We start from the raw sequence: 20,044 nt of genomic DNA on the forward strand, positions 1-20,044 counted from the left end.
ATAGAGATTCAAATCCCATTGATTTCAGCCTGGTTCCATTCATGCACACTAATCACTTGCATAAAAATATTTATCCCTCCTGGCATTTCTGCTATGACTGCTCAAATTCAGAAACCTTCATGACAGTTGCACTCATGTATGTGACTTAAGGAGAGGGCCTGGGTAGCAGAATGGAGTCTCCAAGTTTGACAGTATTCATTATCAAAATGAGTTGCTTTTCAGCTATTGATTTATTCACTTTGGGTTCACTAAAAGTAAATAATTTTACAATGTGAAATGAAAAATATTTGCAGAAGCTGAGACTTTTGAAGATGCAAGCCTCTTTCTAAAACCAGTAAAGAGACTTGCCACTGTCCTTTATTCAGATGCTGGGTTGGGGGTTTTTTGTGACAAAACCAGATGAGGACATCCCTGAATTACACAGATTTATACGCCTGATGATTTTGATCAGGATGGCTAACTATCTTTACAAGCATTCATATTTTGTAATGCTTTGTAATGGGGATTTTAGAATTCATCTGTGGTGGTGTGAAACAATGGTACTGTCCAAATGTTTCACAAAAAGAGTGAAAATGGAAACCAGCTCTTTGCCTGTTGTTAAAATGAACAGTGAAAAATTCTGCAGAAAAAGGCCTCGGAGTGCAAAAGCATTGGAAAATATTATCAGTTACTCAATTATTGTTTTAAACTAAGATTCATGTTGACAGTGCTGCTTTTGTGTTTCTTGGATTTGATCCTGGAAGCAAACAAGCATTCACGAGCAGACATAGTGCTAAATGTTTCCTCAGCCTCGTTCCCCTTATCCAGTTACAGTCGGTAGTAGCTGCTCGGGCCTGTGCAAACCCTGTCGGGCCCAGCCCGGCACAGCCTGCCCAAGGGCTGAGGCCTTGCTGCTTTTCCTCAGAGCAGGACCCCTTGATCCCTTCTTTCAGACTGACACTTCGTTTCCCTCTTTCCCCCGGGTGGTAGAAAGTAACGCAGGGTTTTATCTGTTTTCCTTTCTGCTGCTCTTGTTGCCCCCTTGCACCCTGCTATCGTGAGGCGTCCTGGGAGCCCCTAAGGACAGTACCTGACACCTGAAGGCGGGCGGCCGTTACAATCGCACGCTGACGGCTGAGGATTTAGTGCTTAAGTGAAACCTCTGAAGACCAGAAACGGGGTGATTATGTCACCAGGTGATTAGCTGAGCTGCTGAGCCGAGTTCCCCGGGGGCAGCCTACGACTCCCGCCCGCTTCCTTCAGCGGCGGCAGCGCCGTCGAGGGTAGGCCTCGCTGGGCAGGTGTGAGGCAGCAGCGGCTGGGCCGGGGTGGCGCGCGGCCGGGCGGTGAGCGCGCCGCAGGAAGGGCCGCAGCGGCGGGACGGTTCCCCGACGGAAGGGGCGGGGGGGGGGGGAGCCGTGAGGCGGCCCCGGCACCGGGCGCTCGCGCTGCCCCGCCGCGAAGCCCCCGAGAGAGGCGGGGCGGGGCGGCCCCTGCGGCGAGGGGCGGGGAACCCCGCATAGGGGCGGGGCGGGGCGACAGGTGCGGCGTGCGCGCGCGCGGAGGGCTCCGGCGGCGGCGGCGCGTCCCTCGTCACCCGCCCGCTCCCCGCACCGACGTCCGCCATGAATATGCAAATGTGGGTATAATTGGCAGCCAATGGCGTGCGCGCTGATCACATGGTGCTGGTGGAAGCTCGGGGAAGAGAAGTTGAGTCTCGGCGAACACAGGCAGCTCAGTACCGAGCCGCAGCGGCCGCAGCCGGAGCCGAGCCGGGGCGGGCGGACAGGCGGCCGGCCGGGGGAGTGAGCGAGCCGCTCCCCCCCCCCCCACCCCAAACTCTCCCTCCTCCCCGCAGGGTGCCCGGCGGGCCGGGGCTCTCCCTGGACCATGCCGATCCTCCTTTTCCTCATAGACACGTCCGCCTCTATGAACCAGCGGGCGTATCTGGGCACCAGCTACCTGGACATCGCCAAGGGCGCCGTGGAGATCTTCATGAAGGTGAGTGCGGGGCCGAGGGGGCGCCGCCGCCGCCCTGGTCGCCCCCTTCGCCCACTCACGCCGCTTCTCTCCGCTCTCTCCGCAGCTGCGGGCCCGGGACCCGGCCAGCCGCGGCGACAGGTACATGCTGGTTACCTTCGACGAGCCGCCCTACTGCATCAAGGTAATGACCCCCTCCCCGCGGTCGCCCCGGATCCCCCGCGGCCGCCCGGGCCCCGCCGCGGGGCCGCCCTCGGCGTGGCGGCGGCGCGGCGCAGCCCCGTCCGGCCCGGCGGCGGCAGCAGCAGCCTGTGAAGATGGCGGACATTTTGCTTTTGTATGGAGGAGAGAGGCTGAGGGCGCTGCTGAGATGGAGGAGGGAGGGGGGGGTGGGGGGGGAGGAGACGGACGGGAGCGTGATTCACCGCCCCGGCGTGCCGAGGGAGGCGGGCGGCTGGCTGCGCTCCGCCTCCCCGGCCGTTGCTCGCCCGCCTCCCGTGAGGCGGTGGCTCCGGCGGGGGCCGCGCCTCCCCTCACCGCTCCGCTGCGGGTCTAGGCCCTGCTCGCTGCTCTTCTATCCCCCCCCGTCGGCGGAGGTTGTGTCCCGGCCGGGCTGCGGGGGCACGGGGTTAAGGGCAGGCGGCAGCCACCTCCCGACGTCTCCGGGACCCCCGCCTGGCAGCGGGGGCAGGGAACAGCCGCGGCGCCCCCGGGCCACCCTTCCCGCAGCTGCGGCCCCCGGCGTGGCTGTGGGTTTTGGGACGGAGGCATCCGGGGCTGTTTAATGCCTCTTCGAGGCGAGAAGAAACAACAGTGTTGGGGTTCCTACTCTCGTGCCTTCTTCCGTGCACTGTAACCCGCACCAGCTGTGTGTAAGGTGCTCATAGTTGCCACTCAAGTAGACATCTCCATGCGGGGTTGTGGTGAGCTGGACATGGAGCCTGCCTGTCTGGCCTCTCTTATCCCTCTTTTCTCATTCCTCAGGACTGAGGCAAGTAGGACCATGTCAATTTATCACAGGGACTATGCCACGAGGTTATGGCAAGAGGAAAAAAAAATTGTCGCTCTGTGTCACTCATACAACCCTTCAGCTTGCTGATAGAAATGTCTGACTTAAAAACATTTCAATAAAGCATGCCACAGAAAACACTACTATGAGAGCTTTAGAATCCTACTGAGTGGTCCTGGATTAGGACTGTATTTGCCATGACTGATGTAGTTTTCAGTTGTTGGGCCCTAGACCCATACTACAAAGGCCAAGGAGGTTCAGGTAAAAACTTGTTGGTGATCATCCCAAAGAAGAAAAGAAAACCCTTTCTAGATTTCCCCAACTACAATTTCTTTAAGAGAAGTTGTAAAAATAGCTGCTTACTGATGCTGTCTATTCACATCCCTGATGGTGAGGAAACTGAAACAAGAGTTATGAACCTTGGCTCCTTTCATCAGCAATATACTTACACAGCTAAAAAGTACAGCCTGCTTTCTGAAGTGACAGAAGTGATTTAGTGAGTCAGTATTTATTATTTGTTATTGCACCCTTTGTTGCTTCAGAAGGAGGTGTGGAAGTCATCCTAATTCTACAAGTTGAAACCATCTTTGAGTTACAGAAACCATTGTCTCTCAGAAATCACACATCTGCCTGGGAGAGGTTTTTTTTAGATACAATGCACATATCCTTTTCCCCATCCACGTTTGTGGCTGAATGCAAACCCCAAATCTTTGTTATGCTGCTGTTAACTGTAGATTTTTTTATGTTCAGGGGTTTTTGCCCCTCCTAATCTTCTGTCAAATATTTTACGAGTGTACCTTTCATACGTTTGAAGAAGAAACCTGTTTGCTGCAGTGATAGCAAGGCATACTGGTGGCTTAATAAAAACCTGATTCTTCTGCTGGAGGTTTGTGGTAATGCTACAGGTAATTACCACATACATACTCAGATTTGCTGAGGAAGATGCCTCTGTTTAATGAGCATCTGTGTACATTCTAATGTACTAATGAGCATCTTGACTGTGTTCCTAGTTTTAGTAAATAGTAATTGAAGCAAATGGGACTCTGTGATACCCATCATAGTATTCAATCATGTTTAACGTACAGGAAATATCCAAGGGGGAGAAAAGTGATTCTCATAACTTGCTAATATCTCTTCTTAGAAATTATTTTTTTCTGCATTTTACGTGCTGATTTTTTTTGAAGTTGGACCTTAAACAATCCTAAAATATCTCTTTCAAAACTTAATAGGAACGGGCTGCAGATCCAATGAATAAATCTTTATAATAATGATGATCACAGCCCCAGTTCAACTGTTACGTAAAGACTTCATGGCATAAATTAATGTGGTTAGGCTGTCATCCTGTCTCTTAATAAAGCAGAGAAAGCCTTACAGCAACAATATGGTTCTTCCCCTGTTTAAAGACATGTTCTCAAGACTTTTTACAGGCATTTATGACACTACTCTTGTGTTTTCTAACAACCATAGTCATGCCAGGAAAAAATTCTGATCTAGGCCAGATTCTGTATGTCTTACAAGACATGCTTGTAAAGGAAGTAAAACTTATGTTTCTTTGTTAATGCTGCTCTAGTTGGGTACTTTATCTCTCTTGGTTTAGAGGAGAAAACAGACATGACAAGTGAATGTATCTTGCAAGTCTACTTCCAAGTATGTGCAGTAGCAGCTGGTTTTGGTTAGTGGTTGCTTTATCATCTTGTTTTCTTTATGATTTACACTAATTAAATTATATAATCTCACAGATAGTTCTCAAAGTTATCAGTGAAGCAAGCAATTGAGGGAAATAGTCTTGTGGAGTTGAGACCACCTAGGAGGTAGACATACAGGTCAGCTTTGAGCAGGGGTGACTGTGAAGTGGGCACAGTTTTTATTTGTTTACCTGTAGCCTTGAAGTATTTTACATCAACAGCAGTGGTTAACTTCTGATGGACAAGAATATCTCAAGAAAACATCCTGCATACAGTGGTACTGGGCTAAGTGAAAGAATCCTGCTATTGCACAAAATGATTTTGCTGAAATCTGTGCAAGTAAGATGCTTTTGGAACTGTCTCCAGTATAGAGGGCATTAAATTGTTTACGAGACCTATCACTCCTGTTTTTAAAAGACTACTCACAGCTCTCTGTTGCTGCCACTCTTCTTAGTCTCTGAGTTCTAAGCGAGGCTTTAGAAAAAAGAACTGTGCTGGTATATGTGTAAAGAGGAGGCAGGGTGCTGTCCTGGGAAGGTGGGGACAGTGAGGTGGGGATGATGGGAATCTCAGTTCCACGCCTCTGGAACCTCATCAGCTGTTTTGCTCCCGTTCATTACATAATGTACAGATAGTGATTTGTGACAGTAGTTATGATGCAGCCGTTTACAACTCCTACTTCACTCTAATAAAAGATAAATATTTAATATTTTGAAAGCATGTTATGAAATGTATAAACCTGTGGTTGTCAAATGATATGCTCCTATATAGGTCCATGGGAAGATGCCTGTGAATTCTGTTGAGGGAATGTTCATCAGACTCTAATTTTATGGACTAAGAGGGAAAAATAGTATGTTATTTCGTGAAGTGGGAACGTTCAACCTGATGTTTATAGTGTGCTTTTCCTCCACTGTTTTTAGATTAAAATTGTAATAGGATGCTGTCAAGTGAGCCTGTCTCAGGTTAGTGGCATATTAGCAACACTGAAGTATGCCAGTCCATTCTGATTTTGGGTATTTGGCATGCTTTGGAAGCTAATGATACCTATAGTAAAATTCCTTTGCAACCAGGAACATATGGCAGGTATCTATTACAATTTAAACCACTAGTGCTTAAATTTAGGTATTGAGATAATTTATTGTCCCCTGTCTATCTGGTTCTTTTGGGTGAGAAAATTGAGTTGTAGGAACAGTCTTGCTGTCTGGTGTAGTATTTGATGTTCCTGGCCTTCTAGTGAAGATAAATGCAACAAATAAGTTGAACAAATATGGTTCCTGCTATGTCCTTGTTTTGAAGGCTTTATATTTTTGTGTTGCTAGAACTTGTAGCTTGCTCCATGCTATCTGTGCTTTGGCCTGGTGTTGCTGAACTCCCAAGCCTGATGTGCCAGCCCCAATCTGCTCATCCCTGACTGCAGGACATGCCTGGTGAGGAGGATGCAAACAGGACAATTGTGTTACCCACAGTTCTGCAGAGCATTTTCCCAAGCTACCCCATTTTGTGGTTCAGAGACCCATGCTGAAGGTTGGGGTATGGGTAAAGGTCTTCTGTGCCTTTTTTTGGAAGTCATATACATTTTTAGCATCTTCAGCTGCTTTTTTTTTCCTCTATCAAATATATGTGTTTCTCTACACCTGAGCACATGCCATGGTATAAATGAACAGGATCTTAAGCCATTTTGTTTGTCTTTTCCTGAGGTATTGGCACTAGAGTAAAAGTATGGGGAGAATGGAAGAGTCTTCTCACCTTTCTCCTTCTCCCAAGCTTTTCATGTTTTCTGGTAATGCAGAAAAGAGAGTGAAGTTTCAGCAAGATCTACCTAGGTTTCTCTGTAAGTGGAGGTCATACCAAAATCTCTGCCTAAAAAGCGTTTTTATAAAGGAAAGCAACGTTTAGCTCCTTGGGTTTTTTTTCATTCTTGATTTTTGTTAAACCTCACATCCTGCAGTTTGTGGTCTGCTTGTGGATTTATGCTACAAATAGCTGTTTCAGGCCCAGAAGAAAACCACAATGGTGGGCTTATGTGAAGTTATTGATTAACTGAACTGCCTTGTTCCCTTGTGACTGTTATCTGGCTGCTGGCAGTGATATGGCCTTTCCTCAGTGCTTGAGTAGTATTATTTATGACAGGGTCATGGAAATATGGCTTTTGTTTTATGTTCTTGTAAGACGCTGTAATATGACCTTCATAAATGATCTGGTCACAAGTCAGAGGACTGAGAGAACTTAAGTTATGTTTACTCTGGTGAATATGAAATCATATGCCTTTTCCTCTTTCTATTGTGTATTATACCGAATTTAAGAGTCAGTTGTGACTGCACTATAAATAGACTTCTTGAATCTGGTTGCAGTATATGTAGCTGTCTTGAGACAAAGCTCAAAATCCTTAATAACAACATATGTGAAACACTTTACTGTTTGAGAAATGCAAACTGGGGTTGATAGATCTGATGCCTTTCAGTTATTTTGCTGATCCCTGCTAGTCTGAACATGCGCTTCAGTTCTGAAGAGCTCTCCTGTGGAAGCAGCCCTTGGTGATGGACTCAGAGCAACCTCTTCTGTTTCCCTGAAATTCTCATGAGGGCTTGAGCTTGATGACCTTTGATTTTTTTTTTTGTGTTGGATTGGGGTTCCTTGGAGACTGGAATATGAAATTGTTGAAGGGCTCTCTTAAGCATCTATCAAACTATAGCTACTACATGTAAATAACCTATTCACTTACAGTACTAAAATAGTGCTTCAGAACTGGGAATTCATAAGGTCAGGCTCATGGAGCCTAACTTTGCAATCTCATTTTGCTTTAGTGACACAAAAGCTTTTTGCCTGCGTTTTTAAATTCTGCTTTCACATAGAAGCTGTGCTGGTGTAAAATGTAACCAATTACCACTGGCTCTGCAAAGGGAGGTGGCAAATGAATAGGCTGTTCTACAAAACAGAGATGTCAGCTCTATTTGTTTGTGGATGAAATTAAATCGGAGCTCCTGACCCAGAGCTGCAGGGAGAAAGAGAAGCCCAGCTGTGAAACCTGTTTGGTTTGAGGTAGAAATCTTCAGGAAAGCTGCCTGAGGTGAAAGGAAATGCACTTACGTTTTAACTTTTGTCATGGAGGAAAACCAGAGGAATACCTAGTAAGCGAACCTGTGGCAACTCCATAGAATGCTCTTAAATTGATTAGGCTTTTATGGGAACCTTGAGTCACTGAAAACCATCAGTTTTACATGTAACAGGTCTGGCTTCTGGCAAGTGCAAGCACTTGGTGGTCTGACCTGCACTGTGGAACAGGATGTATGGGCAGCTGGAAGTACAATGTGAGGTTTACAAGTTGTTAGGAAAGTATGCAGACAGAATTGTTTGGTGCAAGGCAAATAGCAGCTTCGAGGGCAGGAGGGAAGCTGGTATCAGAGAGATGCAAAAGGAGAAGAAAACTGAGGTAAATGGGAGAGGCCTATCTTTTTCTCCAGATATGCTGTAAATAATGCCTGAACTTGGTGAACCAACTAGCCAGACATTATTGGAAGGATAAGAAAACCCCATGCAGAATATAGTACTGAAGAACTGGATGAAATGTAGGTAGGATACACAGTGTTTGTTTAGTGGAGAGAGATAACCATTCTGATTTTATTGCTGTACAAGTTTTGAGTCTGTCATAGCAATATTTTTATATTTGGACACTAAGATCTTCCATTGACTGTGAAGTATGGAGCATGTTTCTCCTCCAGTCTTGTAATACTTCTTCCACTGTGCCTGATTTAGGTTTTGTCATGGAGTTTGTGTATTTTCAGAAGATTGACTTTCAGCATAAATGACTGGCAGGTTAAAGCCAATAATTTCTCTTCCTCTGTTAAACATAATGAATTTAAGAAACAGAAGTCAATTGTTTAAGGAGCACTCATGCAAATCCTGTCTAGTTCTTTTTGAGGACAAAACAAAATTGACTTAATACTGTTTAAGAATCCCCCACCAAACAGTTTTTACCTATTCCTTTCTTCTTAACTGCTTTATAAGTTAAGTCTTTGAATGAAGGATGTGTGCTGTGTATATGCATGCAAAAAGAGCATTTGTTTTTAAATTAAGCATCTGTTTTGGAATTGAACAAGTAAATTCAAAGACAGTGAAAAGGTTCTTGGTGCAAGTGGTAGGTTTGTATTTGACCTGCTGCAGTGCATGTCTCAAAATGTAAAAAAACCTCTTAACAACTATTTTAGTAAAAACTTAGGAATTATCATTGGCATCTCGTAGCAACTATGCAATAAAGTATTTTAGCTCATTTTAGCTTAGTAAGTGGGTTCCAGTAGAGAGCATCCTTTAAAAAGCATATTCCCTTTCTTGAGAGACAAGATATTGAATAGTATAAAGCATGTTAAGGTGCTTTTAAATGCTGGTCTTAGTACTTTCTCCCTATCCTGAGTGATTACTGCTTGCTATCTGCCTTTTGTTTGTGAGTTGGAGTGAACATCCTTTTGCAGGAATGGGTGTGATCAGGAGAAAGCACTAAACTAATGAACTTCATGCACAGCAATGAACCTTTCTATTTCAAAAGACCCAAACAAACCAGTTATAATATTTCCAAAAGAAATAGTTTGGTGCATTCTGAAATTGAGGTCTTGTGTAAAAATTCAAGTTTGTGCACGAAGGTGATAAAATTTGTGAAAGGAATTTATTTTAAATGGAAGGGCACTTGGGAAGTTAACTATTTCTTGATAGGCACATTGTTCTGGATTCTGCTTGCCTGTCATTTTTATCATTAGTTTTTGAAGTTTTTTATATACTTGAACTTGTGCTTTCACCTGCTGTGTGTGTTCACAGGACAGGATAGTCTGTGCTTGTATGTTGATTCTTAATGAAAATATTTCAACTGGTTCTGTTTCTTCAGGAATCTAAAAGCTTACTTTTTCATCTGAAGTGTGTTGTTATTTTGTACCATTGATGAGATGCAAGAGGCCTTGAATGGAACCAGTATCTGTTGTTCATAGCCACTGTAGCAAATTATTTTTTCATCTTTTTGGTTGGTTCTTTATTTGATCTTGGACACATTTAAAGATGTAAGCCCTTAAGACTACAGGATAAAGTAGACAAAAGTAGATATGTTTGCACTAAGAGGCTTAACTCATCCTCAGTGCAAAGGTCGCTTTTATTTTAAAAATAGAAGTTTAAAATGTGGAATCAAGCAATTGAATTGGATCTTCCTAGTTGTATTCTTGTAGTGAGATGTTCTGTAAGAAGGAAGGTGCTTTGTGAAGTTGGTGGTTCCTGCCATGTGTAATCTTCATTGGCTGCCTCCTTCCCTTCTGTGCTGTTACTGAGTTTGACATGTGGGATTTTAAAAAAGATTTTTTGTTGTTGATATTTACAGGAGGAGGCCTAGGCCTTGTAACCTGATTTTGTGATGTAGCTAAAAATATCATACATACAAAGTACTTGTATGATACTTTGAAAATGAGCACATATATTTGTAAAGCTTTGTGAAAAAGTAATCTGCTGCTAAATGCAGTAACAGTGGAAAAAGATAATGGAGATTGCAGACACTTCTGCAATGGTCATTCTTGCACATTTTTCAAAAAGGCTTGCTAGACAGTGCTGTGACTTGCAGCAATGGTGCAAGAATGATGTTCTGAGCTTGTGAGCAAGAATATACAAAACTTAGTGCTGGGTGTTTTTGTATTTTGGACAGTTGGAATCAAATGGGGAAAAAATAATTTCTGTACCATGTGAATTGTCTTCTGGAGATCAGTGTTCCTGCAGGGGAGAGCAGTGTGAGTCCCAGAGCCCTCTGAGAAGATTCCGGATTCTCCAGTCTTTAGTGATTCTTTTTTTTACACACTCTACATTATTTTAAATGCCCGTGTTCCTGATTTTATTTAATAATGTAGACTACAAGAAAAATCAATAGAAAGAGCAATTGCTGCTGTTCTGATTAAGTACAGATTGTTATTTAAGTAATCAACTCTTGGAGGTTTATTTCTGGATTTTTTTTCTTTTTAAGCTTTGTTCTTCATATGAAACTCTTGTGCTTCTACTCCCCCTTTAAAAGATGAAAGGAATCATTCGCTTTGCGTTCTCCCCACTAATTTTAGAATAGTTAGAAAATAGTTGTGTAGTAATCAATTTCAGCTGTAAGCAGCATGTTCTGGGGTTAAAATTTTAGTAAAGTGCCAAGGAAAAAGTATGTTTTTGTAATGAGATTCGATTATTGTGCAGATTAGAATCTATGGTTGCCCTTAGACTTGTATTATCTGTGTAGTACCTCTGCGAAGTATTTGAAAGACAAAGTTGCTTTTAATGTAAGAGCTGGAATTTAGAAGTGTATCTGAAACTTGAACTACTTTACCAGATAAGTAAACTGGAGCCATGTTTTCTTTTAAGTGTTCCAACCTACCATTTTACCCAGTTACTGTGATTTTTTTTTTCTTTTTTGCTTGGGTTTGCTATGCATACTCTCCAGGAAAAGCAGGACAAGATGTGTTAGATGTTATTCTAGGCTACAAAATCAATGCTTCAGAACTCCTTAATTTTGCTTTTAAAAGGTGGAGATGACTGTTTATTTGACTGAGTTTTCAAAGATGCTTTTAAACTCTTAAAAGTCTAAAATAGTATTTTTAAAAAACACAAATCCTCATAAGATGTTGGACAACTAATTTGACTGAAAACAAAGATCTACAGTGTGGTTAAGCTGGTATTGCTGTGCTCTGCTTATGAGTGAGGATAATGTGTTAGCATTGGTCTCCATAGTGTGGTAGTGGTAGAGCTAGTAGGTTTTATTAAAGAAAGAAAAAAAAAAAAGTTAAACTGCTTTGTGGGAAAAATCTGCATCTGTTGAGCCAGAGCACTTCAATCAGCCAAATCCTTGGCATGACAGTAGGTGCAGAAGTGTGCAGGGTGCCAGAAGGCAGAGCAAGGCAGTGAGTGCCTCTAGTTAAAGAGCTGAAGCTGGGAGTTATATTTGCATTGCACAACTCCAGAAAAAATCTGTGACTTACTCTCCTCCAAAATAAAACACTGCCCATAACAATGCTGCCAACTCCAACCAGTGTATTTTTTGCTATATCAGACTTGAAGGCAAAGCTAAAGAGAGACAGGGGAACTTCTATAGAGAGTCCAGTGCAGGGCTACCAAGATGATCAGGGGAATGGGACATCTCTCTTATGAGGAGAGGCTGCGAGACCTGAGGCTGTTTAGACTAGAAGAGAGAAGACTAAGGCAGGACCTTATCTACACTTAGAAATACCTGAAAGATGGATGTCAGGCAAATGAGGCAACACTTTCTATCTATAGCGGCCAGTGACGAGGGATAACAGACATAAGTTGTAACACAAAAAAATTCCATGTGAAAACAAGGAGCCTGAGAGGGTTTAGAGTCTCCTTTGCTGGAGGTTTCCAAACCCTTCTGGACACGTTCCTGTGCCCCTGATCAAGAGGAACCTGCTTTAGCAGGAGATTGGACTGGATGAGCTCTTAGAGGTTCCTTGAAACCCTGACCATTCAATGATTATCTACTCCTTAGTTGGGGTCTCAGTTTGTTTTCCTTCAGTGACTATATGAATTTGTAATCAAAAGTATTTTTTCTTTTTTTTCCCAGCAGTTCCTTGAATAGCATTTGAGATGTGAAGGGAGGAAATCTGTTGATTAGATGACCCTTTCTAGATTTGTTACCTTCTTGAGTTTCAAAGTAAAGTTGAAGTCCATGTAGAGCTTTGATGTGCTGCACAAGTGATGCGCTTTTGGACGGAATGAGGAGGAACGAGACAGCTTTCAAAATGAGTGTATATCATGCTCTGCTGTCTCAGCTCAGGACTGTGGAGACAGGATCATCAGTAATTCTGTTCCACTCTATTCCCCAAAAAGTGCTGTGAAAAATTCCTTGTGCTGTTAGCACGTGCTCTGTAACCTCTTAGCTTTTGCCTTTAGTCCTTGTGACTTTTCCAACTGTGATGGGAGTAGGAAGAGGCCAGGGGGACAGACCTGAGCACTGACTGGCATTAAAAACATGTTTGATAGTATAGAAGAGCAAAGGGTGCTATGGGTAAATGCAAATTTCTAATTGAAACCTCTGTGTTCCAACTGTTGCCCTTGATATGGTTTATTTTAGATGCACCTATAATGGTATTTCTAAAATGACTGCTATGCTGCTGAGCAGAAGCACGTAGCCTCTTGTTTTGCTTACTGTGCTAGAACTGCAAATTGTGTGATTACATCTGTGTTCCCTCTCCATTAAGCTATTGTGTGAAATGTAGCTTGTTCTGGTTCAACTCTGTACTGAAATATTGGAGCTCATCGAGTGTTTCTCAGAAATACAGCCTTTTTTTGTATCTGGATAATGTTATTTTAATAAGAACGCTTTTTGAAACGGTGATACCACAATCTCTTTGGTATTCGTACTTTCTTCATGTGTAGTCCTTTCATCCTTGTGCAGAAGTGTGGTGAGCATAGCTGTCAAAATACATGAAATATTGTTGACAAAAAAGCTAAATCCAGGGATGGATTAAAGCAGGAGCAGCAGGTAATAAATGAAAAGATAGTGTAGGCTTCCCCCCCCCCCCCCCCCCCCCGCTTGGCATTGATATTATTACCACTTGATTTCAAGCATAGTTTCATCTTTAAACATCTCTGTCAGACACTTCTAACAGGTGAAGTTTCTAGTTCTCTGTAAGTGCAGACACTAACAGAAGGCACCAGTACTTGTTTTGCAACTGGAGCTTAAGAGTCTCTCTATCAGTGTTTTCCATGGATACTGTGCTTAAAGATTAATATGAGTTGTTCTTACATAAATAACTTGAATTCTTCTTGATGGAAAAGCATTTCTGTGTCCTGTTTAATGAATGTTGAAGTCATCTGAAAAGGACACTGAACCATATGGTGTGGTTTGAGCTTGTTTCCTAAAATGTTATTCATAACATTTTTTGGACGTATCATGAAGAAATAACTTTTTTTCTACGTAATTGACTGGCTGTCAATAACAGTTATATACTGCACTGATAATGCAGTTCTAATCTTGTTCACATTCATTAATATAGGCTTTAGAGAACAAGCTAGTCCAGTCTGAGAAATAAATTGGTCTGAGTGGTGCACCTAGAGGAGAGTTCAGCTGAGAAATAGGCAATTAAGGGCATCTCCTGTGCACTTCAGTTCACACTGCAGAACTGCTTTGAATTGTAAGAATTGGATTGATTTTGAATTAAATAAAACTGGAAGATGTAACCCAGTCACATTGAGTGATGAATCTACAGGACCACAGGATGCTTGTTCCAAAGTAAAACCTCTGAAGTCTGGTACTGTGGCTGCCACCCCCATAGAAACAACGGCCTTGTTTGTGCTGCACTGCTTGCTGGCCTGAAGGTAGCCAGGACATGCATGACACATTCTTCCTTACACTAAAGCTATTTCCAGTTGTTCAGGAAAAAAAATGGGTGAGGGGAATAGAGGCTCTGTGTTATCAAGGTACAAAGTCTGTCCTAGAGCTGGAGAAAAGGGAAGAATTGTGGTGCCTGGAAATGTACAAATCCGGTATCAAAGTCTGGACTGTGTGTGGTTAAAGGAATCGTCTACTTCAATGTGTTTTTTTCTGAAGGTGTATTAAAGCAGTTTGTGCTTCTCTGTTCTCTTGGAGATGTTTTACCTCTATTAAGCTTCTGTGACTATTTTTATTTGACTGGGACTTAAGTAAGTGTGCTGTGGTTTAAATACAATTGTATTGTATTGTCTCCTCTGGATTTAAAGAAGCACATGACCACTAGGTTTTAGTTTGAGTGTCCTACGAAACCAGCAGAAATAACTTGGCAGGAAGAAGAAATTCCCTTACTATTCACAGCTTTTAAAATGCAAACCTGTTGCTCACTAGCTCTGATGTTAGGAGGACCAAGTGGTGGATGTTCTTGTAGGCTCCTTCCTGTGCTTGAATGCTCTGTGGGCTTATTGAGGAAGTACCTTAAACCTGTCAATTTACTGTCCATTAAAATACTTCTCAAATGAGAGGTATTTTTTTCTTAGACTGGTCTGACGGTAAAACAGCAGCATATACCTACTTTAAAAACCATGGTTTGTTTCTCTTGTGCCTGCTGCAGGTTCATGTCTAAGTTTGACCCTGAAACTCTGTTCCCTGTTCTGTTTTGCAAAACCAGATTTCCATGTGAAAAGCTAAAGATAGGCTCCTCTGGCTTGCTAACCAAGATTTATTTGTCGTTTCATCCATCCTTGCCCTAGAATCTTACTTTGTTACAGCAAAGGCTAAGAGATAGCAGCTGTCTCTTTCAAACCCTTGTCTTAGGCAAGCAGAGACTTGCAAGAGTCGGGAATAAAGCTAGTAATAGAAATGATTTAGTGTGTGCTGGAAAGCCTAACACAATAATAGCAATTGCACACAACTGGCTTGGTCCTACCAACCCTTCCTCTTCTTCCTACAAACTTTGCATTAAACTAGTGAGGTCTGCTGATGTACCGTCACCAGCACTACTCCTCCAAATCCAGGACAGTACAGCCTGGATCCAAGCTGGCTCATTGAGTTCATCACTGCCCTGATGCTAAGCTGATTTCAGGCCTGTGTGCCAGTATCATTTTGTGCTGGAGGTATGCTAATCTCATATCTAAGAGGTGGGTGTTGTGATGCTGTCCTGTGCCAAGAACAAAGAAGAATTGATCTTGTGAGTTTCTTTACTAAGCACTGTTTGATACTGTGCAATGACAGGATTGGTATGCTGCGAAAAAGTAACTAGAGAGCGTAAGTACTGAAACAAGAGAAGAGTTACTCTGCAGCCCAGGTACAGACAGAACTTGAGAGCTCTGTTTCCTCAAGAATGGCATTCATAAGTTTTTGGAGGAGAGTCAATGTCCCCAAGTGTCTTAGAGCTATTCCTTCTGCCTCATTTGTGCAGCGCAGATGAACATTAGTGAGGATGAAATTAGTAGGTGATGTAGGTTGTGTGATGTTGAATTATTTTAGGACTTCTAAATGTTAAGTAAAGATGTACAGAATGTTTATAGTCAGTACCTTTATTCTCCTGTGTGCTATTTCTAGATAGTAAATGTCTGAACATCAAATAAAAAATTTGGGGGTTGTGTGGACATTGTCTGTTCTGTACCAACAAGTAGCATTACCCGATCCTTCATGGAACAGAGACACATGGTATCAGGACCTTTCCTTCCCTCTCTCTTTGCTAAGTTTTGTTGTAGCAAAAATAAGGTGACCAAGACAGTCTTTGTGTTTGCTACAATTCCTATTCCAAAGTTGCTGAAGGCAGGAAGGCTCTGGGTCATATAGGAGTTTTCCCTGCTGCAGAACCCACTGAGCAACAAAGAGGTGAAGATATTTTGGCATTTGAGAAGTCACCTCTTGAGTTATAGGAGGTCCAAAGGAATAATTCAGTTCCTTAGAGAAGAAACACCTGCTTGACACTCACAAAGATGTGAAGAGGTTTGAGTTGTGATCATGTGTACAGTTATCTGTGAACAGAAAGGTGACTTAAAAATTACCCATCCTGATGATTTGGAAGGCAAAATGCTTTGCTGATTTCTTCCCACAGTACTTGGAAATTCAATAGCAGGAGCAGTTTCAGATTTCAACATATATTTTTTTCTTATTTTTTCCAAATGGATGCCACTGACAGCCTCAGATGCCACACGGGTGTTAGCCTGGGCTAGGCTTGGTTTTCCTAAGATGAATGCATTTAATAATAGCTTCAGTTAGTGAGAAACTTAAATGTTTTAAACAAGTTGTATCTGAAATCCAATTTGTCTTTCTAGGAAAACATTAACAGAACTCTAAAAATCTGTATGTTTAGATAAATACGGAACCCTTACTGTAACACAGGCTGTTGTGATTGGTGTGCTAGACTGCAAATTATCTTCTTGGGAGTTTATTTTTAGTAATGTTACAATTTTTGAATGAGATCTGAAAGCAGTCTAGTGAACAGTAAGCTACAGTTCTGTCTTTTGGCGTTGCCTGTAGAAGCACTAAAGGTGAAGATGTGCAGCCTCAAAGGTACCAGCTCCCTGGATTTCATCATGGTGGCGATGGAGCTGGTGATATGGAGAGAGTGTGCTTTGGACCTGGAATTCTTCTGATTTAATGCTCAGCCTATGGGTCTGCCCCTGTAGGCTCACCAAACCATGCAAAGAAGTAATTGGAAACAACCCATGCTACCCAAAAATGTATTGTTTAGAAAACCCAACCCAAACAAAACACAACCACCAACCAAAAAGCCCCAGACAAACAAGAAACCTAGTAAATAAAACAGTTAAGACAATTTAGTTGAGATTATAAAATATGAGTTACACATGTCCAGAACTTGGTAAATATTTTGCTTATACTTTGATATTGCTCTTTTCTGTGTAAGAGGTAGTGTGGATTTTGAATTGTGATGATTTTTTTCTCTTCTTTCTTACCTCAATAAAGCATTTTCCAAGGTTCTCTTTCTTGCCTCTTGCGACTGTTGTTTCTCTTTAAGTCTTGAAGATCATTTTACACTACTGATTCTGAATATTTTCATTTACTGCTCAGTTCTTCAGTCCTGGTGGCTATAAATAAGACCTTGTCTTCTTCCCTAGATTTTCCACCTTGCCATTTGTGTGAATTCTGTATAATCTCGGCCTACCTACTGCAAAAATGGGCTATTTTGACCTTAACTGCTTGAAACAGCTGCAATACTTGTATTGCTGCACAGTGAACTAGAGCAGGGCATGGACTTGCCTGGAAACTAAGTAACTAGGAAAAAACAACCCGTTACTTTGTAAGTACATTATTTTTTTTCCAGTAATGGTTTCGAAGGCCGAAGCCAGGAGCTAGAAGGTGGTGTGCTGCTTCCAGATCTCAGGATTTTTAGGATGGTGTCCAGAGCTTGCAGTTGTCAACACAGAAGGCTAAATGACACTGCATTTTTGCCTGTTTTTGGCATAAGCAAGCAGGGTGAGATTTTTTTTTTTGCTTATAGTACTTTGTTTTTTGCCTGCTCTCTTTTAAAAGTCCTTTGCTATGTTTATACAGGCTAAAATCATTTGTTCATAAAAATTATCAGAAGAAAAAGCTAGTAACATAGTGGTAAGACAAAGGCCTCTCAGTTTGCTGTGATAAATTCTGGGCATAAAAGTGATTAAGTAGGAATGTGATATGGAAGATGAGGAGAAATTACTCACAGTGTTAGAATTGGTTCATAAACAAGTAAAATAATGTTTAGTCAAAACTAATTGCTTACCTGTAGAGGAGCCATAGTTTTTGTACAGTGTATTTATGTTTGGTCCTCTGAGGTCGTGGGGTTTTTTTGGTTGATTGGGGTTTTTTTGGTCTTATGTATTTCTGCTGGCAAATGCAAGTAGTGCTACATGAAAGCAGTGGTTTATTTTCTAAGCAGCATTAGTGGCAGTATTTTGAATATAGGAAGGATTATTATTTAATCACTTTAAAGTGTTTTGTTGAACTCATTATGCACATGCTCTGTGTTGTGTACTGGGCTCTTTATTTTGCCCTAAGAATGATCCTACTATATATATGGAGAGGAGAATATTCAGGGTTCTTTGGGCCTTTCCATCCCCAAAATGTATGTTTAATTATATACATTGGCTTGAGTATTTCTGGAAAAATGATTTTATAGAGGTAAACCTTCTTGTTAATTTTGGGAGTTTTTATTCAAGAAGTTTGTTTTAATGATAATGTAGTACATGATCAGACCTTTATTTAAAACTGAATAGGGAATTAGGAAGTCTTGCATTTGCTGCCCGTGTTCTCTTAATGATAAGTTCTTCAGTATTACTCTCTATTTAAAAGGTACAGCTACCTCCAGCTTTATCTTCAAAGATCCTGTGAGAGGCTGTAAAATGAAAAATAGTCTTCTTAGAAGGCAAAGCAGTGGTGATGAGCTGCTTCTTGTACCTTCAGCTTCCTTAGTTAGGCATGGGGAAAATGGCAGCATATTTTGCAGGCTGTTGACCACACTGCAGCTATGTCAAACACAATAGGAGCTGGAAGCCAAGCAAATGTTTTCATAAAGGGAAAACAGGAGAATAGCCAAATATCGGTGAAGACTGTTACTGTTTATTTTACAAGGAAATACTCTTAAAGTCATTACTTTTAAAATTGAGAGTTGTAGGCTGGGAACAGTGTTTACTTTGTAAATGTTTTCTTCCCGCATGTGCTTTTGCAACACAGTAACCCCAACAGCAGTGTGCTGGAAAACACTTTCTGAACTACAGCCTGGCTATTGCCAAGGTGCTGGACCCATTTGATAGGTGCTTTTAGTCAGACACAATGAAGCAATTTCACCTAAAGTTAGGGGTTCATAGAATTGATACAAAAAGATTTTTTTGTAGTTATTCACTGTAATTGTTTTTAGCAAACTTTTAAGAGAACACAAATAATCTTGTTGGGATTTGGTGTTCTTTTAGCCTGGAAAAAAAAAAGATCATTAACTAAGTCACTTTTACACAAAAAAAAAGAGTGACCTTGTGTTTGTAGTTTATTCTTGCCTTGGGCAGAGAGCACGTGTGTGAATTCGCTGTAGCTTAGCTGATGGGATACTGTATTTTGTTAAGCTGTAGTTGTGAAGAGTAGTTTTTTATTGAGAATTACCTGGCTAATCAAACTATGTTGTTCCTTTGAGCTTCATGTGCTGTTTGATGATAAAACTGGGCCAGTCCTGCTCAAAGTCTGTTGTTTCTTTGCCCCATTGCATAGTTTTATGTCTGTCTTTCTTGCACTTATCTAAAGCTGGAAAAACTGGTTCAGGTACTAAACTTAACCAAGAACTGTTTTCAGTGCATCTTTGTCATAATTCCTCATTCTAAATAGAAACCCTCCTATCTTAGGCCTGAGAACTCAGCAGAGACATTGGTCATCTCATGACTGACTCCATTCTTGTTTTCATTCGGGGTCTAAACTTTTGTATCCTATAAGCATTTACACAGCCCACAGTGTATACTATAGTTTGGCAGTGGGATATAGCTGATTAAAACCTACAGGAAAATCCTGTCCTTTCAGGTTCTTACACAGTATGGCATAGTCAGCAGCTGATTGTTGCTGAGCCCAGCACACTGAGGAGGAGAGAACCTACTTCACCTGGAGGATGAGTTGCTCAGAGGCTGTCATTGCAAAGTCAGGCTGTCTGAAATGATTCTCTCCATGTCTGCATAACTAGGATTCCTTGTGGAGCACAGGAACCTCTCTGGTGCCAGATGATAGTGAGCCTGGGTGAATAACTGCTTGCTTACTGCAGGAATGGTTTGGAGAGTACAATGTGATAGCATGTGTGAATATGTGTGAATATCTGGGATTTTCAAGTTTTGCTTGTTTTAATTGAGGCAGCTTAAATCCAGTACCAGTTCCCTCTAGAATAGCCTCCTGACTCTAGCATACTACTTTTTAAGAGAAAGGTATGTGAATCACAGCTGATACTGATGTGTGTTAGCCCTG

The 20,044-nt window shown here is 42.0% G+C and overlaps 1 protein-coding gene across 6 annotated transcripts in view; it reads left to right on the plus strand.

The window, feature by feature from the left end:
• Positions 1 to 1,649: 1,649 nt before the first annotated feature.
• Positions 1,650 to 20,044, plus strand: part of LOC104556519 (integrator complex subunit 6-like) — a 40,426-nt gene continuing 22,031 nt past the window's right edge. For 4 of the 6 annotated variants that reach the window (XR_009819634.1, XR_009819635.1, XM_062006427.1 and 1 more), the window contains exons 1-2: positions 1,652 to 1,980; positions 2,066 to 2,143. Coding sequence is in view for 4 of the 6 variants with exons in the window: in XM_062006427.1 (XP_061862411.1) it covers positions 1,870 to 1,980; positions 2,066 to 2,143 (189 nt within the window). In the remaining 2 variants the exon portion in view is untranslated. Of the gene's footprint in view, positions 1,981 to 2,065; positions 2,144 to 20,044 lie in introns of all 6 variants that reach the window. The other 2 variants (XM_062006429.1, XM_062006430.1) reach the window with 1 other exon arrangement.

The sequence above is a fragment of the Colius striatus genome, chromosome 13, assembly GCF_028858725.1.
Source record: "Colius striatus isolate bColStr4 chromosome 13, bColStr4.1.hap1, whole genome shotgun sequence".
Taxonomy (NCBI): domain Eukaryota; kingdom Metazoa; phylum Chordata; class Aves; order Coliiformes; family Coliidae; genus Colius; species Colius striatus.